The 22,699-nt window shown below is 49.0% G+C and overlaps 1 protein-coding gene and 1 non-coding gene across 2 annotated transcripts in view; both read left to right on the top strand.

Moving 5' to 3' along the window:
* The first annotated feature begins 3,297 nt into the window (after window positions 1–3,297).
* LOC142586390 (aminopeptidase N-like) overlaps window positions 3,298–22,699 on the top strand; it is a 69,350-nt gene continuing 49,948 nt past the window's right edge. The window contains exons 1-5 of the mRNA XM_075697638.1: window positions 3,298–7,646; window positions 10,306–10,525; window positions 12,364–12,685; window positions 15,759–15,958; window positions 17,111–17,266. Of these exons, the coding sequence (XP_075553753.1) occupies window positions 7,490–7,646; window positions 10,306–10,525; window positions 12,364–12,685; window positions 15,759–15,958; window positions 17,111–17,266 (1,055 nt within the window). The 5' untranslated portion in view covers window positions 3,298–7,489. The remainder of the gene's footprint in view (window positions 7,647–10,305; window positions 10,526–12,363; window positions 12,686–15,758; window positions 15,959–17,110; window positions 17,267–22,699) is intronic.
* On the top strand, window positions 16,689–16,760 carry TRNAT-CGU (transfer RNA threonine (anticodon CGU)). Its single transcript has one exon. It is a non-coding gene; the product is annotated as a tRNA-Thr (tRNA).

Below are 22,699 nucleotides of genomic sequence, written 5' to 3'. Positions count from 1 at the left end.
CGAGGTCCTGCAGGCCACAAGAGCTTTGGGCTCTCATGGAGTGGGCGTCTCCCACGACGGAACCGGGAGGTTGAGTTTCCTGGCGACGTCGTGGACCTGCTGGACGGCCCAGAGTTGGGGAGCTAGTTCTTCGCTCCGGATTGCTTCCTCAAACTTGCGCTTCTCCTGTTCGCAGTTTATGTGAGCTTGCGAGCACGGCTAGAGTAAATGATAGACGTTAAGGGATTTATTGCATCGAGACTACGTGGCGCACACGTCAGATCTCTTGACCCGTGGCAGGAGACCATGATGATGATGATGATCATGATGATGATGATGATACTTTATTGACATCCCCTTCGCAACGAGGCGGTGAGAGAGAGAGAATAAACTTTCTGCGAAAGAGCACGCGAGCGTAGGGCGTTCCTCCACTGGTCCCCTCAGTCCAGGAGTCCAGCGGCCTTAGCTGCCCTTCTCTCTCGGTTGACCAGGTTGAGCTGGTCCGTCGAGTCGGAGTTGGACAGCGCTGCCTCCCACTGCCGTGTGTTATCGGTGTGAGCTGCGGTGTGAGCTGCGGTGTGCTTGCGCAAGCCCACACCATGTGATAAAGCGTTGTGCATTGATCGCAGGGTGGGCATTTATAGGAATACAACGCAGGGTATATGGCGTGGTAGAGACAAGTGTGGATATGTGTTTGTTTGGAGTTTCCACGAAATTACGGCTTCCTCTCGCGTCAGATCATTATCAGGCGATGGGAGCGTTCCTCGCGAAAGCTGATAGTGTTGCAGGACGTGCGTGCAGTTTAGCGGTATCAGTTAGCGAGGTGGGACTGCTCGGCGCGGCTCCCGGTGTGCATGCGCTCGGCGAAGGCGTGAGCCTGCTGACTGCCGCGTAAGGACTCGATCATGCCCCGGAGTCCACACGATTTTATGTATGGCGGGAGCTGGTGCGCCCCAATCAGAATGCGATGTGGGGCGCTGGAAATTTTGGCTCCGGAAAAATTTCGGCATGCTGTCTGAGAGTCCTTCAGAATTATGACGCACTCCCAGTGAGGTCGCGTCATGATGGCTAACACTATTGCTAGTTACTCTGCCTCCGCAGCGCTTGCTGTGGAAACGGACGATGCATTTATGCACCTATCCTGCTTGAGTTGGTCAGGCAACTGCTGCGTGCAACTGCTACGTGCAACCGCTACGTGTCGACGCTACGCTGCGCACATCTCGCATCGCGTGACAGGCGGCACGATGCGATGATCACGATAACGATAATGATGATAATTATATATTGGCATCACCCTTGAAACGGGGCGGTGCAAGCTGTTAACCAGCTTGCTTGATTTAATCAGTTATGCCATACATGCTTTCCATCCTAGGATTTTTTTATACTTTTCCTTAATCTTTTTCTTTAAGAGATGCGCGCGTGGGTAACGTCAAGCCTGTGTGCAGCCAGAGAACGTACGTACGTTGAGACAGCAGGTGGCCAATCGGTGGGGCTGATCGAGCAGTGCAAAGAAACGTTGCATGATTGTGTCAAGGCGATGTTGTTTGAGTCTGCGGAATTCGTCACGCAGTGATCGGTGAGGGTTTACGGCTGCGTGGTAAAAAAAAAGTCGTCTTCAGCGTTGTTGATATAAAGGCCATCAAGTGAAGTGGCTCGACTCGTGTGGGTCTTCGCGGCGAAGCAGCCGGGCCGCATTTTCGGCTGACCGCACGTGAGGTAGCTCGCGTAGAAGCTGTTGTGCCTGATTTTCGGCAACACGCACTAGAGGCTCTACGCGGCGAAATCTTTTTACGTCCTTTTCTCGAGAACGAACTAAAGCGGCCGCGCGGTGTCGACGGTGACCTGCGGCTTGTGCTGCTCTCTGCACAGTGGTCTGCCGAGCCCGACGTTGTCTGGTTGCAGCCGCGCGCGTAGCTCTACGAGTCACTTCTTCAGCAGCGGTTCGTACCTTGCGAGGAGGCGCCATAATGCGCCGCGAAGAGGTAACACAGGTAACGAGACTATGCGGTGAACATGTCACATCCCTTGATACGTGTCACGGTATGATGCAACTGGAAACTTGAGGGTCCAAAGCACTCAGTCCACAGGAACAGTTGCAAGAACCGACTGTTTAATACCGCGCGCTAGTCACTTCTTGTTCGCTAGGCTTCTTCTAAATGGCGATATCAATGTCCTTGCCACATTACAGACGCGGCATTTTCCTCCCTTTCAAGGGATGCATCGTCCCAGTGTGAAAGTTAAGCGTGTACATGCATGAAACATTAAAATGCCAATGGATTGGATAAGTATGGCTTTATACGCACCACAATATGTAACTGCGATGCAAAGGGAGCACGTATCGACGCTACGCGGAGCGGCCAAGGTCGATTCAAATAGGTCGCGAAGCTTCGGGCGAAAAGCGGTTCAGTACAGATTGTCACCGACATCAGCATGGGGGGTTATGGGAGCAGCGATTGAAGCGCGACTAGGTTTGGAGGGAACAAACATTGGGAAAGAAAAACGCGTTTTTTTAATTCAAACGAGACACAGTTGGATTCATTCAAGAATAATAAAGTTCCTAGTCAATTTTATATATTCGTGACGAGTTAAGAAAATACAAGTTTAATTTTATTATTATTAATAAATGCATTTCTTTTCAGCGCCCATCGCTACAGGGGGCGTTGACGCCACTATCACTCGCAATGCAATGCACGTCTTGAAATGGGCAGAAAGGCGCACTCGTATCAGCTGTTGAAATACGCCCCCCTCACAGTTTGTGCTTTCTTGCTTGTCGAAGTTTGTCTGAATTTGGTGACGCGGGTAGCTTCATTGCTTCTTAATCTGTTCAGTCAAAAGTAGTGAGTTACGACCGCCAGATAATTGTGTAGTTGTTTTCGTGCGACTGCGCTGCCCGACGGGCTTGGCATCCAGCAATAGGATCAGCACTGTACACCTAAAGCTTTCGTCGGCCTCCAAAGAAAGTATGTTCTGTGCAAGGATGCGATTTCGACAACCGTACGGCTGGCCTTTTCCTGCATCGCTTTCAACGCTGAAAGCTCGAAACGCCCATCAATGGTGGGGCGTCGACGTCGAATGGCGGGGCATTTGAATATATAGCTCCAAAGGAAGAACAACAAAACAAATTTCGCGCCTTCGAAAACAAAATGACGTCACTTGTGCTTTTAACGGACATGGCGTCACATTATTTTTTCTTCCGCCGGAAGTGTTCCCACCACATACAGATGGCGCTAAGCCCCATGGACCGCCGATGGACCGCCATGTTTTGAACGTATGGGCTCCTATGGAAGCTTCGCTACCAGGTATATTTACCTTGGAGCGGCTGTGACGTCGCGTGACTACACGCGCGGAAGGCGATAGCTGCGACGGACATCGGCGGCGGCGGCTGTTGCGATCGACATTGGCATCCCTTCTCGACGATTAATGATTCACCGGCGAGCTTGAAGTTATGAAAGCCCTTCACGCTGCATCGTCGCTTTCTCAGGGCCTTTCTTTAGCTGGCTACTAAATCAGCGTAACCAAAGCTGACGGGCGAGACGAGCACCTGCCTGGAGTAGATGGAACCCGACATCGACTGTGACACGCAAACAAAAGAGCCCGCCAGAGGTGAAACAGCCGCCGTCCTTCGCGGAAGCAACAACCATACCGTGAATACCACGCTACCGGAGCCTGACCCTGTCAAGCGGACCATCACGAATGACCCACTAATTGATCAAAGGGACCAACGTCGACGACTTCTGTGGGAACATCTTCGACGTCAAGTTCACAGCTCGCCACGTTGTTGTCTCGTATGCGGGGGCGAACGTGCAACACTGGAGGCTGAGCCCGGCAGGACGACGTGACATCGTGGGCGGGATTTTGCGAATACTTCAAAGATTGTGGTTGACGGAGAAGAACAGTGAATTTCCCAGTCGAGAAAAAGGGGAAAAACGAAGTGCATAAAAAGTGTTTCTGGACTGTTGGAGTGTGCTCCGACTCGCACCAGTGCCCCTAATTGTACTGCTGCTTTGACGTGTACATGTGCTCCTACTCATGTTCGCACTAGTACTAGAACTCGTGCTAGCACATGTAACCTCTTACCATGCAACTTTGTAAATAAACCCCTTTTCTCATCTCTTCTGCGCCGCCCCGGACCTCTCGATCGCCCGGCACCTGGCACGTCACCGGCCCCGGAACCGCAATGGCCGGTCGGAGACCGAGTCACAACAACCGTATGACAGCGATGGGATACGCTATCCTGAGTCCCGCCATCGCCAAACGAAACGGCTATTGGAATGAGCCCGTAAAAGCTTACGCTGTAAGAATGGCCCAGGCTCAACTGAACAGCTACTAAAAAGTACAGAATTATATGTTGTGCATGCACACAAAGGAAGAAAAAAAGGAAAAGAAAGCTGTCGCACTCACCCACACATATTGAGATATGTGCAGATATTTATAAAGAAAATTAAATTCCAACAACCAAGGGAATGAGATAGTCGCGGCCACCTAGCCGGCCAAAAATCCAGAAACGGCGGAGGAAGTGGCCATCGTTCTTGGCCTCGTCACATCCAAGGAACAGCCGTCACCTTGAGCGACTCGCAAACCACGTGTAGAAACCTACGAAAAGGCCGTACCTCTATCGCAGCGGTGAATATTCTAGAAGAAATAAGACGAGAACTCCTCGATGCGTACGTCGCATGGGCCCTATGCCACGAACACCTGCCAGGAAACGAAGCAGGGCATGCTGTCGGCCGAGGGAATACCAGCCGGGATTTCCTGCCGCACGGTCTCTGGAAAGTGACGAGGGCGGAGGACATCCCCATCAACTGCGCCGCATTATTGAAATACTACCGAATGTAAGGAAGAGGAAGTCCACTACCACATGCAAAATTAAGCAACAAAGAAGCCACCGCCCTCCGCCGACCACACACTAATATATATGTCCATGGAATTATCGTGCATCGGAAGCACCCCACACAATTCTCATACCTATGCCGATTCTGTGATGTACCGGACACCCTCCAACACATGGTGTTGGTGTGCCGACGCCACGAGAAAAAAAAACATTCAAGATGAAGGTACGGAATCGCTACGAGCTATCGAAGAAACGCTGGAGGCAATGTTAACGGCACCAAGCATCAGCGAAGTCCGGTCAACCGGGTACGGGCCGCAGCAGTAGCCAACGGCCTTCTGCACTGAGAGAGCCGCCCACCTAGTACGAAAGAAAAAAAATACTTTCTCGCTGTTTGTCTCTCTGAAACGAGAACCGGAAGAAAGATACTGCAGGACCTTGGCCTCAAGCCGAGGGAAGGCGAGCAGCAGAAAGACGTACCTGTACCGGATAGCATCAACAGAAAGCTCAGGGTCTGCCCGATCCCGAGGAACGTGAACCCCGAGCACAACAAGGAGCGGAGGTTGGCGAGGGCCAGGGCTCTCGTGGACCTCCACGCCAGAGAAGAAGGCGCCATCTACGTGGAAGCGGTGGAGTATCGAGGGAGCAGCGACGCATACGCGGTGGTGGCTGTCGGGGCATCGACGAGTGCAACGAAGACCGCGGCGAGTGTCCGGACTCGAGAGGCGCACCGGGCGGAGGAGGTGGCCATCACCTTGGCCGGCTCCGACCCCGGATGCACTACAGTCTTGTGTGACTCTAGAACGGCAGTGAAGAACTACGCCAAGGGTAGGGTATGTAGTGAGGCTGCGCGCATACTGCGCAAGGCCGAAGACATCGGACGCAAAAGCGCTGTGGTAATCAAGTGGTTTCCGGCCCACATGGGCAGTGACGTGTCGGAACGCGGGAACGTGAACCCCAACAAGACGGCCAACTCGGCCGCGCGAGGACTAACCATCCGCGCAGCTGCAAGCACGGCCGACTCGGAGTGTTGGTCGCGGTGCAGTGCCAAGGACAAGATGACCACCTTCAACGAAATAGTGAAGTGGTACAGACTTAACAGACAGACTATGCCGCCACCTCACCCGGGGCTTACCCGGAAGGAGGCAGTGTTATACAGGCAATTACAGACGGGGTCCCTGCTCACCCCGGCGTAGCTAAGCACGTGTGTCCGAGCGTGTACGCGAGTGACGTGTGTAGACTGTGCGCTAAGGAGAGAGCGACCGCGGCTCACATCCTTTGGGACTGTAGTAGAAATCCAGGAGAAGCCAGCGAGAAGACGACGATCCCGCCGCAGCTAGAGGCTGCAACGAGGAGCTATGACCAAGATACACAACTCAAGGCCGTCCAGCAGGTCTCGGCAGCTCTAGAGAGGCAGCGACCTCGCGAAACCGAGGAGAAGGGGGGCAGCACCCCCAAGAAGGGGGCGGCGGCCCTCTCGGATCCGCGGAAGTAGCGAGGAACCAAGACCTCGAGGAGAACAATGCACGAGACTGACGTAGTGGCCGCGTCGCGGTAAAAGCTTGTCCTCCCTGCGTGGAGGGAGCCTAACCGACTCTGCAGGCATTTTCACTAAAGTTGTTCTCTCTCTCTCTCTCTCTCGCTGTTTCAGACAATAAGGGTGTATTCCTCCTCGAAGGTTTAGGTGCGAAAACCACGATATGATTATGAGGCACGCCGCAGAGGAGGGCTCCGGATTAATCTCGCCCTCCAGAGATTCGTTAGCGTGCATCTAATGCACGGGCGTTTTCGTATATCGGCCCCCGTAAGGCCGCGGCCGCTATTTGATCCCGCGACCTCCTGCTTAGCCGCGCAACATCATAGCCACTAAGCCACCACGACGGGTTGTGCAGATATATCTATCCGTTCTTGTGCCTCGCCCCACATGTGTACAATCTGCGTACTGAGGCTGATCACATTGTGGTTCGTTCCTATTTGTTATTAACTGCGGGTGTACGTGAAATATTTCAAAGAGATACAAGCAGCTGCTGTTGAGATAATGGACATGTGAGAACTCCTTGCCCACATAGGGTTCGTGCCCTGTGTAAAGTATCTTTTCTGCTATGGTAAACAGACGGTGGACACACTTTCCTTTTACTGGCGTGCGGAGAGCGAATGTTATCGGCTTTTCCTAGTGTTCACCACTTCAGGTTAGTTTGATGAAAGCACGCAAGCAAGCTCATTCTCAGCACCTGAGAGCCTATAACTTTCAGGTATAATGCACACTCCACACATAATCTAGGATTGTGGCCCGTTGCCCTTTTCCTTCGCCCAAAACTGCCACCTGAGTCTACCCCCAACGCCAGCATGACTGACTCAAGTCACCACAGCTGGCGGAATTTATTGAGTCGGCTTTTATGACATTCGCTGGTCCAGACCAGGGCGTCCTTTATCTCTGCACTGAGGGTCTCTGGGAACTCAACCACTTCATAAAAATATTTCCTATCTCTCACTCTCGTCTCGCTTTTGGTGCAAGTGCCATCCTCGTGCGTTCCTCAATTGACATTTTTGCTCTTTTATTCTGTGATCATTTGGGAAGCGGGAAAGTTTGAGGCACCAGTTCAAAAATCCAGAACGAGAATTTACCACCTTGCCTTACACGTTTTTATATTAGCAAGAAAATGAGTGGTCAAAATTTAGATAATGCGATTGTCTTCACAAATAAAGAAGACGCGTGAAATCACGCGCGTTCGTGCCGTGCCCCGGACGCGCAAGGCGAAAGAAGAAAATAAAGATTCGCTCTTCGAGGTCCGCCTCGCTGGGAACGCGCCCGCAGCCTTTCTTCGGAAGCGTCGCCGAGGTGAGTCTCACACATTCGCTATGTGAACGACACCGTTTTTATGTGGTTTCTTTTGCACCGCGAGATTACCGAGAATCCAAGTTAATATTAACGAAATTTGGCTTCGCAACGCCACCTGCCTCCCGCTCTCTAGCTGAACGCACTTTCGGGCAGTTACAGCGCTCAGAGTTTCCGATTATTCCCTCTCTCAGTCTCTTTGCATCCTCCTCTATTTAGTAATGGTTGATGTTCCGGTTGTGACTCCGGCAGGCCATCTGGGAGATTAAGAGAAAATACACGGTTTTTCAGCGAACACATTCGATCTCTTCTTTTAATAATTGCCTGTGACAGACAGACAGCACAATTCTAGTAAATGAGTTGGTCTATTCGAAAAGGCGGACTTCACTTGCAGAAGAAATAGAAATGCATAATCGACTAAATAAAAAATTCAAGTTTTTTACTAATTACCGTATGGCACATATTGCAATTTACAAAGCCTATCGGGTGAGACTGCAAGGCATATCCACTTGAATAAAATTGTGTGGATGACACCATCTACGAGATATGCGCCGTCCAACTTGCGGTAAAAATGCACTGTCGTTCCACTTACTTTCTTAACAAAACATCGTTTTATGCATTGAAGCACAAATGTAACTAGAAGGACAAAGCATTTTTCCGCAAAATTTGGGGATTAATGTCTCGACTCGTGTCATCCTAACAATTCGTTTCAAGTGTATCCGCCTTGCTAACGGCTAGAATGGTAAATTGGTTGGAAGAGGAATTGTAATTGGCTAGAATTTGTAAATTGCAATACGTGCATAAGGTAATTAGTTAAAAACTAATTAGTGCACTTTGGTAATTAGCCGATTATGCATTTCAATTTTGGAGGCCAGTATTGTACGCCTCTTCTAGTAGTCCAGCTCATGAACTAGAATTGTGCTATATGCCATTGGCAATTGAAAAAAAAAATTTTACGTGTTCGCTGAAACACCCTGTATATCGTCGATCTAAACCTTTCTTCGCCCGTTGTTTGCTTTGCCCTTCGCGAGTAACAAACATTCCAGATCGCGAGTAACAAATATGACTCCTGTTCGTTTCTTCCGAACTAGCCGTAGGGTAGTCTCGGCTAGCGGGACTGAAAACCTTCTCGTGTGTCACGCAGATCACTGGGGGACCCAAAGATCCAAACTTTCAGTGTTCTGGGGCCAGATTTGCGAAACTCTCAGTGCATAAGAGCTCCGGCGGCAGCTGCGTATGGCGTGGCCACACGGGCCTAATTTCGAAATCGATCTGCGATGGGGACAATCCGGGTGTCTGGGTGCACCAGGGCCGATAGCTTCGTGCGCGCTATGTTCTCACCGCTTAGTTCGCGTTGAAGCGATAGGCAGCGCGAAGGTCAATTTGCTCGCTGCTGCTGCTGCCGCGCTTCAGCAATCGAGCGTTTCGACAAGGAGTTTCCGCAGTCATCGATTGAGATGTGTTCATGTTTGCTTGTGCACGGTTGACACCATGCTAGTTAATTTAGTTAATAAGTGAACGTTTAGAAGTTTATACGGCCGATAAAGCTACCATCCTTACTTGGTATAGCTATCTACTAATTTGCTCGCAAACGATGCTTCGCCTTTCGGGCGAAACTGCGACTTTTTTATAAGTGTTGCAGTCCCCGGGCAATACCATCTCGATTCTTCCGTCCCGGCGTGTAAAATGCTGCACTGGTTGATCCCGTTTCATCCTTTCAATTGTGGCTTCATAATAACCGCAGGATATTTTTGTAACGTGTGAAATTATCACCTACTTGCAGCTTCTGGAATGACATAAGAAAGGTATTCGCCGCACCACGTCATAAGTAACTCGTAAGGCACGTAGTAATGTGGAGCATCGCCCCCGAAGCATTTCTCCGGACACGGCGGTGAAAGACAGGCATGAGGACAGTGGTAAGAGTGTCAGGCTGATTAACAGTGCGCGACACTGACGCAGCGGTGTCACGAACACAAAGGCGGTGTATGCTGGCCGTCGGGAAGAGAATGGGGATGACCGGTGTTTGCACGGAGGAGCGCGACAGAAACTTTCCTGCATTGAAGATTTTTATACAGCTTGTGACACATTAGCACATACATATTCTGAGTGATTGGTTAAAAGTGGACAAATACACAGTGGGACAAGCCCAATGGGTAAATAAAAATAAATCATATACATAAAAAGACCCCTCAGTATAAGGCGCCATCCCATTAAGACGCCTGTACAACACACACGCCGTTCTATCTGTGTCCGTGTTTGCACGCCTGTCCCCTTTCAGTGCCATAAATATTGAACTTAATCAACTCCGGACACTTGACCGGCTGCGAATACCGCCATGTTTTGTTTTTGGAGCTGGTGAGAGATGACGTGATCCGGAACAGAGCTGACCAGAAACAGGCAAAATGAGAGAATTTAACGAAAGGCAACGCGTATGTTAGTGAACTTTTAATCGCAGATGTGGCGCTGCATGGTCGTAACAGAACACGAACGAAGAAGATTGCACACACGCGCGCTAAAAGGTGTCCACGCGCTCTGCGCATCATCACGCGGTTGCGGTTCTTCGTTCGTGTCTCGGTGCAACTATGCAGCGCACACCCATGGCGAAATTCACCAGTGGTGTCCGGTGCATTTACGTGCGAACGAGGCTGTTGCCCGGCGGCAGGGGCCGGGTGGTGGTGCGCAGAGATGGCGGACAAGAGCGGCGCAGTGCGTCGCTACGCGCTCACGGGCTGCGGCCCGGGCCTGGCCGTGGCGGCGCTGGTCACCACCGTGCTGGCCGCCTGGTTCCGCCTGGCGCCTCGCGCTGCCGGCCGGCAGCTGGACGCCGACGCCGGCCTGCCCGCCTGGTGGCCGGGCGCCGCGGAGCTGGCCGTCGTGCGCAGGTGCGTGCGACGACGCGCGCCGGCTGGGGCGCTGGCGCGTGGCGTGGGACGCCGGCGGCAGCACGGTCGTTCTTACGACTGCAGTATGCCACTGACCGTACGCCCAAAACGACGTTTCGAGATTCCTATACGAGCCCCTTGTTTACAATGAAAAGCGGTCTGGTGCTCTAGCGTAGAGCGCAAGACGCATGTTCGGAAGCACGCGTGACTCAATGGGCCACGTGATCTGTTTATTGTATTTCTTAGAGTGTAAACGTTTAAACATTAATATTGATACTTTTTGCCTTGTTCTTTCCTCTGGAAGCGATACGCGCGTCGTCCCAGTCAGTCTTGTGACCCGTGATCTGGGCACGCTCGGTAAGAACATTTGCCAGTGCAGTGCCTTTGGTGACATCATTCTTGTGCTGCTAGACGCCTGCAGAAATTTGCACTCTCACCAATACATACTCGAATGGTGCACGGTATCTTCTAGACCACGCTAGGAAAACTTGCCCGAGGGAGCTGATTCTTCGAATTCATCAGGTCACATTTGTGCTTGCTAGGGTTTTGCACGCACCTTGTGTATACCGGACAGCGTGGCGCTTCAACCTTGGTGCTAAATGGTTCATAGAAATTCCTTGTTTACCATGTCGGTGGAAAGTTATGACTGAATTTGTATTTTACATACATTTATTTGTTGAGTGCATGCGTTATTTTAGGTATGTTTCTTCCTCGCCAGACGTGCTTGACTTGAACACTGCAGCAAGGAACGCAGCAACAAGGAATCCGTACGGATATCGAAAGGTCACTTTGTTTTCGCTGTGGTCAGTGAGCCACGCTTTTTCTGGCTGTCAGAAGCACACGCATAAATATGTGTGCGCTACTGACAGCCAGTAGAATGGGCAATAACGTGGGATGGGCTTTTACAGGCCAAAATCACGATCTGATTATGAAGAACGCCGTAGTGAGACACTGCGGGTTAATTTTGGCCACCTGTCTAAGTACACGAGCGTTTTTGTACTACGCGCCCATTGAAATGCGACCGCCGCGGCCTCGTAAACTTGCGACACGTTTACACGTGGACATCAACGCCCTTAAGTGAGCCCAGCCGCCATAATACTGGTTCCTCCGAATACTGCGCGAATCGAAACTCGAGTAGCATTTATGTACAATAACTAGTTCCCGTAATAATTTTCTTACTGCACTATTCTCTCTCCTTTTTGTGTGTTACTCATATTTCATTGAAATTTAGTGTATTTTACTTCATTAATTTGTTATATCTTAATTCGTCTATCTTTTTTTATTCTTTCTCTACTTTCAAGAAGGCATCTGTTTGTACCCTTAGCCTTCATTTCCTATTGTCACTTTATTGCTCTCACCTGGACACCTTTTGATACAAGTGAGCTTTTCTTTATAACTAGATCTAAATGTTCAAATCCTGCCTCTGCGTGCTTCCCGTTTAAGAAAACTAAGCTCGCCGCATTGGCAACTCGTACTTACACGTGACTGTTCTTTTTCGACTGTTTTCCGACTGCCATATTTACTTAGAAGCATTTGCAACCCCCCTTCCTTTCACCCTCCTTACATTAACCAAACAAATTCCACCGTTTGAATATTTCTACTTCTCTTGCTTTGTTGAATATTTCGTACTCACTCATTTTCCTCGCCCCTGGCGCAAGAATGAGCTATATATAGCTCCTGCCAAGGTAAGTCCCTTTGTCGAAACGGTTGGTTCCAGGTTGTGGTTTCACTTTTGGGGTAGCTGTTGATTACATCGAGTTTACAGCTCCCTGTGAGCCTTGTTTGGCTATGAAACTGAAACGTGTGACGTTGGCCGAGACGCGGGCTCCCACGCGCAGGCCCGGCCCCCTGGCGCACACGTCTGTGCTGCGCGAGGACACGCTGGCGTTCCTCCGCGCACGGCACCGGACGTCGGCGCAGGTCTACAACAACCGTCTGCCCCGCGCCCTGTTGCCCGAGCACTACGACATCGAGATGCGGCCTCGCTTCGCGGCCGAGGAAGCGCCTACGACGGAAGGCTCGGCGGGCGCGGACGACGACACCTTTACGGCCACCGTGGCCGTGCGTGTACGATGCGTGCAGAACACCAGCACTGTAGTCATGCACACCGGCAAGTTCAACTACACCGCGGCCTCGGCTGGCGCCGGACCAGCAGTGCAGGTGATAAGAAAAGTTGCGAATTCGTTTTAGTGTCCTTATACGGCCGCGGTCAGCTCAAATTGCTAATGTTCTCGGGAGTCGAAAAGTCGGTGGCTCGAGCCTCAGGCAGTGGTTTTAAAGCTGCACCCGTGACGCACGTGTAATCACTGATTTGGTGCACGAACAGGTCGTCGGATATGTGGCAACAAGACTATTTGCTTTTGTCGCCTAGGCTTTGCTTTACTCTCTGTGGGTTGTTTACTCTGGGATGCGCAGTGCGATGTTTGCTATAGCTCGTGATGTCGGCGCATTTGAGCCTTCGATGACATTCCTCGCGAGGTTACATACACAAGGGTTCCGCGTGAAGAGCAATCCGCTGACACCTTGATGAGCCGCGAGTAGTTTTACAGATCAGTCCATGGGCATGAACAAATAACCAGTTCTCATCATCTCCTGACAGAGGCATCCAAGTTTCACGTCCGGGATACGAGTGTGTCTGTAGAATGGGGTGCTTTCGCAGAACACAATTTCGTCGCTGACTGATAGGCTTGCTCAGACTGTGATCGCCGCTCTTTTGGAAGGGCGGCGCTTTGCCATTGCACTTAGCGACGCGATGTGACACTTGTTTCGGGCTGATTTTGATGTCCAGACGCTGCGATGTGTGGTCAACCTTGTCTTCCATTTCTTTCCAGCTCTACGCTCATTAAGGTTGCGACAGCGGCCGCGCGGGAGCCTCAGCGATTGAGTGAAATTTGAAGGACGGTTGGCCCGTCACATTAGATAGAGGTTACGGTATCATGTAGGCAGTAGTGCCGTACAATAATAGTTATAATACTTTCCTTTTTACCAATGCGAGACATCACTGCAGATAACAGGCCTGACCATAAAAAATGTATTCATTTGGCCTTTAGTTCAAGCCCTTTCTGCAGCACTACCGGACGTCGTAGGCTACCCATGCCTTGAAGGACGACTTCTGGAAGACAGCGGAAAACAGTATAGACATAATAAAAACGACAAAAACGGTGACATGATCGATGTATTGAACAATAGGGCGCCACAATAAATAGTGTTATTTACAGAATTGGGTTACGTCAGGGCAACGGCCGTAAATTTAGTTAGGATCATAAAAATAAAGTTATCTAGGTGATCCTACACAACAAGCACAAGTATGCCGAAAACCAAGACCATCGTTGCAAGCTAACAAAAGCGAACTAACAAAGGACGCACGGAGAAACAACAGATTAGTGCAACGTATACCGATTATCTATAATGCGGGTCCCATCAGATACCGTAACATAGTTCGTTCGTCAGTTAAGCAGTTCACCAAGCCAAGATACAGTAAAAAACATAGTAAACATAACGTAACTTACTAGAAAAACTGCTTCCGTTATTGAAGGATAAGATCAGAGAGAAAACTATAGCGCTAAGGATTTATTATATATATATATATATATATATATATATATATATATATATATATATATATATATATATATATATATATATATAGTTGTGGTACGCCCTTTCGGGCGTACCACAAGGCACAGTTCTCGGACCACTACTCTTTCTAATTTACATTAATGATCTTCCTACTGAGATCTCTTCTAACATTCGATTGTTCGCAGACGATTGTGTAGTTTATCGACGCATAACTAACACTTCAGACATGCATTTGCTTCAAGATGACCTAAAACGCATTTAATTATGGTGTAACAAATGGTTGATGTCTTTAAATACTAAAAAAACCTCGCTAGTTTCTTTCCATCGCAGACAGCATCACCAATCAGGAAAATACACCATATACGGCGCCGAAATCTCATCCGTAGACTCGTATAAATACCTCGGTTAACCTTTTCAACTACCCTAAATTGGTCACATCATGTCATTAACTTAGCCAATGCCGCGAATCGATTTTCTCCGCCGGAATCTAAGACTTGCTCCCTCATCAGTAAAATTGTTAGCTTATGTTACATATGTCCGCCCTAAGTTAGAATATGCATGCTCTGTCTGGGATCCTCATCAACATGACCTATCTAATACACTGGAATCAATTCAAAACCGTGCAGCCCGGTTTATCTATTCTGAATATTCTTATCATGCAAGCGTGTCTGAACTAAATTCCCGTGCCGGTCTTACTAATCTAGAATCGCGACGTCTTATTTCTAGACTGTCTTTTTCACAAATTCTATCATTCACCACTCCACATTTCAGCTATATTACCAGCTCATCGTCAGTCCAGCCGCATTAACCACAGCAAAGCCGTGTATCCTCCCCCGGCGCAGACTACCTCTCATCTACGATCATTTTTTGTGAAAACCGCCAGGGACTGGAACGGTCTGTCTGCCGACATCACGCACCACTCCGACACTCATCACTTCAAGGCTGCTCTCGAATCACTGTTTTGTTAAAGCCCATCCCTCATGTAATACCCCATCTCTGGAGCCTTTGAGGTATAATATATATATGTATATATATATATATATATATATATATATATATATATATATATATATATATATATATATATATATATATATATATATATATATATATAAAGAAAACCCGCTCAAAGTATAAAGAATATAGTACAATGTACTAAATGCACACAAACTCGAAGGACTTGCCATAACAAAATGAGTGAAAGGAGCAGCAGTTAAATCTGAGTCATTTACTGCGATGAGCACTTAACTTGTTCTCACCCGCTCCACTTCTTTCACAGTTTCTGCGTGTGGCTCGTCTGGCGTCGCCTGAACGTGTTGACTCGGTCCTGCGTCGACTCTTTCATAGCTTCGCCTGGCTTTCAAATACTCAATTTTTGAAATTTATTACGAAAACTAGGTCTGCCTTTGACACGACCCGCAAACTAAGGGTGAACTAACAGCGGGTGTAGTGTTAAGTGCGTTACCTACAAACGCGTATTCGTACATCTTAACTGTTTAACGGAAGTAGAAAAATTATTGTCGGTCATGTTCTGCTATGGATTTATCCGTATGTTTCGGATCAGTAACCGCCTTGCAGTAATGCCGCTGTAGTGAGTTTGGAGTGAGCCAGAACAGACGGAATCGCCGCAGCGCTTGCCGTCCCTTCGGCACAGGTGTGGGACGCGTCCAGCCCTCTCAGTCAGGTGGCGGTCACTGGCATCGAGAAAGGCGCTGACAGCGGCCTGCTTGTTATCTCGCTGGCCTCCAGTCTCGAGGCTGGCAAGAAGTACGTCGTGCACATTCAGTTCAGCGGACGCCTGGGTGACACCAGAGGATTCTACAAGTACCACTACACCTCGGCCGACAGGAAGCAGTGAGCCGTCCTTCTCTCGTTGTGACGTGACGTGACGATGTTTCATCGGCGAAACGACAGCGTAGATGAACGAGGGAACATAAAAGAGAATCCCGTCAGGATAACCAGCACTGTATTCTGATGGGCAGAGGCAAAGAGGTCGTACCAAATTCTCATGATTCAGGTGTGTTCTATACGAAATAATGACAATTTAGTTAATGTATACTGCGGTTTACGTCCCAAAGCCACAAGGTGCTTGTGAGTAAGGCTATTGGGGGGTGCTAAGCATTGATAACCAAGTTGGTTTACTTAAGGTGCCTCACAAAGCTATGCAGGCGGCGGCAGACGGCCTCTTTTGCATCCTCCGACGCTGTTAGCATGGTAACCCCCTCAGCCGCAAGAATCACACCAGTGACCTTGTGCTCAACAGCGCAACTCGTATGGTAACGGAATCACAGAAGCACATTTAACAGGAGCACATTTATTCCTAATGCTCAGGAAATATATTGTTAAACTGCAAAAAAAAAAATCGCAGTGCCCTTCCACTCTGTGAAGAAGGATGACAAACGAAGCTGTGTATGTGGATCCCTTAATGGCGAACTGCACCTCCGGCGAGGGTCGACCTCGCATTATCTTCGGGATCGGCCCACGTATGGGGTGTGCCTAACACCTGACTCTCCTCCGCCGCGGGTGGGGCCGGTCAGTTCCAGTAGTAACACATAAATACCCCAGAAGTGGATGGGAAGGCGACGCCGCGGTAGCTCAATTGGTAGAGCATCGCTCGCGTAATGCGAAGACGTGGGATCGTTCCCCACCTGCGGCAATTAGTTTTTTCATTCATTTTCAGTTGTAATAATTTACAATTTCTTTATTTCAATTAGTAAGTACAAGTAATTTTCCCTGTGTTGTCCTTGGTGTCTTTTTTGGCTTCTTATGACATGAATTATAAATATCGGACCCCTCAGTTAACCCCCTTTCTCCACGTGTGCGTGCATGTTACTCGCTGGAAGTAAAAAAATAATACAGTTGGAAGTCAGTGCTTGCTTCATTTTTCTTTTTCCCGTCCTTGTCCCAGTGCGCGCTGTGATTTACAGTAACATCGAGCACCAACTAGCCTGGTTGTTGCTACTCGCTGCCTGTTGGGTTAAAGCTCCTCTCTGTGGGCGTTCGCAGGCACCTCTTGGTGACATTCTTCGAGCCGACGTTCGCCCGTGAGGCGTTCCCGTGCTTCGACGAGCCGGACATGAAGGCGACTTTTTCCGTGGTAGTGGTCAGGCCCGAGGCATACCACTCCATATCCACTATGCCCCTGGTGCGCTCCGAGGGCAGGTAGGAGGAAGGAACAGGTTCAGCGAGCAAACGCTGCGCACGCATGACGAAAATTGCGCCCGATTGGCAGCTTACGTGCTACCATAGGTGTTACTGCTGCAGGTATGCGATGTTGAAGAATGAAAGCCGTCCGCGAAATTCGGCATTATGCGGTGTGTTGTAACATTGTTGTGCGATAGATACAAATATGATATATAGGCTTTACTTTATTGATTTTCATTGTTGACGTGACTTTTCATGTCGTTAACTGTATTATAGCATTGTCGACTTTCGTGTTTGGTGATACCATCTTTATTGTTTACGATGTGCCCGCTAAAATTCATGAGCCTTCGTTGCGCACTTGTTTCAAAGATGAAGGGATTAAAACAACGCCTTGCCACGGTATACTGGCTTCTACGTGCATGCATGGGGCACACACATGCTCAACCAAGCTGTAACAAGGAAATATTCTGTGACAGTAGTATCCAAAGTTCAAAAATTTCTTGAATGCATCTGAGTTTTTTTTTCTTTCTTCAGACGGTGCCTTTCTCTTTAGGCGGTTATGCTTAATATGGGGGGGGGGGGAGCGCTCCGATAATGCGCATCCATGTTTCTAAAGTTGTTATGGTCGCAGACGCGGCTCGTGTTGCGGCTCGAGGTGGCGTTTGGGCCAGGAATCCACCAAGCCCGAGTACGTCCGGTACTATGAATGACGGAAAATGGGTTTGTCGTACGTTATTTACACTGGCTCCAGATACGAGAGCCCACTCCATGTAGGAGCACATTAAACGTCTGAGTTCACATCAGGACACGTCAACACTCTTAACTGCACGAAAGGTCTCCGCTTTTAATACCGTTGTCTCCCCTAAGAGACTAAATTAGGGAATCTGATGACTGTGTCGCGGCCAATCACAATCGTCAAACTGATGGAAATATCTTGCCCATGATATCGCACCGTTCAGCTGAACTGCGCCTCCGATGTTGTACCTTCGCCCCCGCATATTTAGCAAGCGCGTAGCCATCTGGGAATCCCAGGTCGAAGCCGTTACCACGGTAGCATTCGAGTTTGGCGACTTTCATCATTAGTTCAGGCGGTCAGGTGCAGGCAGAGGGGTCTTTTGTTGGCCCGTCAACAGGCGGTGTCAACGCTGCGTTGACTTCTGGATAGGCGATGATGAATGGGTGGCATTGCTTCGTGGTAAACGTCTAATTAATGCCCTTGGTCGTGTTGAGACGTAACACCCGTTAACTGACGCTGGTGAAAAAGTTGCACTCTGTGGTCATTGCTTAACCGCATGTTTGCTTCCTCTCCTTTCTTTATTTCTCATAAACCTCTTCCCCTCTGTAGGGTAGCAAACCGGACGTGCGTCTGATTGACCTTCCTACCTTTCCTTCCTCCTTTTCCTCCTGCTCCCGTATGATGAAATGTTTCGTGTATCGATCCTCACATGTGGTTCAGAAAGCAAGGTTCTGCATAGGCTTTTATTCGACGTAACTAAGATGGCCGACTTTGTACCAGGAGTGCTGCGATCCTTTCATTGCTCCTGACGGCACACTTGCTTAATGTGCAAGACACTCGCAGTCCGAGCATTTCCTGTCCTTAACGCCGCTGGGGACTCTCAGGGGGGTTTAAGCTGGATTAGTTTCGCAGTAACTTGCAAAGTGGATCCGGCGGACAGTGCTGCCAGCCCTAGGAAGATTTCCCTATATCTAGGGACATTAGGACTTTCATTTTCCTTGCGCTCTGTCCTGGAAGACACTAACAGAGACGAGACGAACACTGGTTGTAAAGAGGACACAAAGTCCTCTTTACATTAAGACATGTTTAGAAAGGAAGAGAAAAAATGTCTGAATCAATGGAAATTTTACTCTACATGGAGAAAAGAAACACTCGAAGACCTAAGAAACCTCTGCTGCGATGTTGCAATGACCTATACGTGAAACTAATACTGTGTCTGCATTTTAGTATCAGTGACCACAAAATACCTTCGCCTTAGCATGTAAAGTATGACTTATAATAGCACTGCAGTGCTAGTGGATGGTACATATGTCAAACGGTAACGCAGGTGTCCTAAGGCGATCTCAGCGAGGACAGGAACCTCGCGTTGAGCAAAAGGGCAAATGCTTGCTTGATCTTGAAATTCAGTACGATTCGAGACCGCGAAAGCGGGGCCCCTCGATCCTTGTGGCTTTAAAAGTTTTAAGCAAGAGGTGTCAGAAAAGTTACCACAGGGATAACTGACTTGTGGCGGCCAAGCGTTCCTAGCGACGTCGCTAGGAACGCTTGGCTTTCTGATCCTTTGATGTCGGCTCTTCCTATCATTGCGAAGCAGAATTCGCCAAGCGTTGCATTGTTCACCCACTAGTAGGGAACGTGAGCTGGGTTTAGGCCGTCGTGAGACAGGTTAGTTTTACCCCACTGATGACCGGTCGTTGCGATAGCAATTCTGCTCAGTACGATCGGAACCGCAGATTCGGACACTTGCTTCACCTGCTTGGTCGAGAGACCAGTGGTGCGAAGCTACCTTGCATCCGTGGGATTACGACTGAACGCCTCTAAATCAGAATCCCGTCTAAGCACCGCAAGATATTGTGTGCACGTGTGGCGAAAGCGGGTAAGGTTAGCGCCGGGTCGAACACGGCGCTTCCCGGCTGGATAACGCCAAACGAACATGAGGCCGAGCATTGTCGGGGCCACTGGTCGCTCTCCGGGGCTATGGCTGGCCTGAATCGCTTCAGTGTCAAATCGACTGAAGACGACTTAGGAACCTGTCGTGGTGTCGTAAGTAGTAGAGCAGCCACCACATTGCGATGGTGCTCAGAAGATGAACGGCAGGGTGTGAATGCTCTGTATGGACGCGTTACGAAGCACTGCATGCTACTGCGCTATCGCTGTTCGCACCGCTAGCTTTGCTGTTTTCTGCGCACTTTGGCATGTTTATCTGTAACCAGCAAAATCAATGTATACTGCAACACCAAAAGAGGCAGCATAGACAAATCTCGGCGTAAGAGGAGTCATGTACCTGACGCCGAACTCCGAAAGGCGGTCGTGGCGCCGAGCAACTGATTATGCACGCGTGTACTAAAATTTACTGGGAGCCGTCCATAGGTAGAGCACTAGGTGTATTGTATTTGGGGCGAGCTCCACCACTAGATAAGCTGGCGCCACTGTAGGCATGACGTGGCATGAGGGATCACGTGGACACAGCGGCTGCGTCGGCTGCTTCGGAAGCGCCGAAGCGAGCTGAAAACGAAAGTTTAAAGTCCGACCTGTGCTGCAGTTCTGATTAAGTAGCGACGTTTTCCCGCCTTCGGTGTCTGCTTGACAACATTTGAAAGCACTGTAATGGTAGGCTACCTTTGGAGGCGTGCAGCATGGTAGGCTACTGCTCAGTGCCGCAGTGCCGAACGTACGCAACGGAGTCCGGCGTCAGCCTTATTTACACATAGCCACAGGACAAGAAGCTGCGTGAAGCTTGGCTTGCGAAAGTTAGAACCGGCAGACAGCCGCCGGCTACAACTCTAGTGTGCAGCAAGCACAGACGCGAGGAAGATTTCTAATACGGCGTCGGGGCTACGATGTTCGGTGAGTAGCACAAAGCCCACAATGAGCTGCTCGCCCGCGCGCTGCCCGGCTAATGTCATGAAGTTTTGGTCTATGGACTTGTTGATTCTAGATACTGGCAAGTTCACAGTAATGGAAAGGGAACCATAAAAGGCACATAAAAAGAGGCATGACATATGCTCACGCTTGTGTAGCACCAAACAATGAAATGTACTCGATTAAATAAACGAAGCTCGCTGAGAAGACCGATAAACATACAGTGCGAGCAAACTTGAGAAATAATGGTATTTAAACGTCCAGGACTTTAGGAAAAAAAAAGATTGAATCATCGCGACGGGACATCCCAAGTCGCCCTGGTAGGTGTTGAATTCCGTAGTTATAACGAAATTATTTTTGAACAGCTGTGACAGTTTCCACGCAACGATGGTTGCTTGTGTGCTGTCAAATGCTCATATGCTGCTGCCTAAAGCTCACAGCACGATGCGAAAACGCGCTCGCAGCGAAAGGGAAACAGTGCGTGTACATAGATGCAGGCGCGCAGTCGGTCACCACGAACCCGTGCGATCGCTGCATTGAGGCCTCATTCTGTTATACTCCATTTAGTTATACAATAGCCAGCCCACTATAAGAAAATATTTCGCATGGTTTGCTCACAGCGTTTGCCTACCTTTCACGCAAGATGCCGGTTCGGGAGACTCCATCGCAGCTACCGCGCGCAGTGGCATTCACTGTACGTATTCGGTAAAGAGATAGAGCGTCTGTAAACGATTCTACGCTTTCAGTTTGCCCAAAACTATTAATTCGACAGTAAAAAACTTCCCTCGTTTTGCGAGTACTTACAGAAATGTCCAGGAGGGCTCTCGTTTTGCGAGTGCTTACAGAAATGTCCAGGAGGGCTGCCGCGTGGTGTTTTTATTAAGCGCCGTAAGTGAAACCTGTGAGGAACGCGCCGCATGATCCCTCATACTACGCAAGGGAGGCACTTCCGACAGATGGCGACTCCGTAAGTCCTCGCCCACAGTATAGACTGTAAGAGTTTTCCTTTCAATTCGAATGAGGTTTCGTGTGAACCTTGGTACATTGTTGTTGACCAAACTTCTCTGCCTGCAGAGCAATGTATCAGCGTGCTTCTATGAATATGGCTTCAATCAGGAGGAGGCTGTGCATTGCACTGCTACATTAGTTTACCTGAGTGCAATGACGTCTTGTATAACACACACACACACACACACACACACACACACACACACACACACACACACACACACACGCACACGCACACGCACACACACACACACACACACACACACACACACACACACACACACACACGACAGTTAAACGATTAGTTCTAGCAGCAAAATATAAATACCCCAAAAGTGGATGCTTGGGCGAATTGGTATTGCATTCTGAAACTGGTACAGCGCAACATGGAAATGAAGAAACAAGCCGAGCCGGCCAGAAGAAGGAACAAGGTGCTCCGTGTTGATGCCTTCTAGTGGCTATATATTTCGTGGAATCTGCCAGCAGAATCAGTTGGAAGCAGCGCTCTCTTCCTTCTTCTGGCAGGCACGGCTGGTTCTTTCATTTCCATGTTGGGCTGTAACAGTTTCAGAATGCGACTGGTAAAAGCATCGCGTGCGCAATGCGAGGATGTGGGATCGTTCCCCACCTGCGGCCAGTTGTTTTTTCATCCGTTTTCATTTCCATTAATTTATAATTTCATTTGAATTACTGAGTACAACTAATTTCCTCTTTTCTTGGTGTGGCTGTTCCTTTCTTATGATATATATGAAATGAAATGAAATGAAATGATATATATATATATATATATATATATATATATATATATATATATATATATATATATATATATATATATATATATA

This window comes from Dermacentor variabilis, chromosome 6, assembly GCF_050947875.1.
Source record: "Dermacentor variabilis isolate Ectoservices chromosome 6, ASM5094787v1, whole genome shotgun sequence".
Lineage (NCBI taxonomy): Eukaryota > Metazoa > Arthropoda > Arachnida > Ixodida > Ixodidae > Dermacentor > Dermacentor variabilis.
Note: the sequence above shows the minus strand (reverse complement) of the source record. Positions and strands in the feature narration are given on the sequence as shown.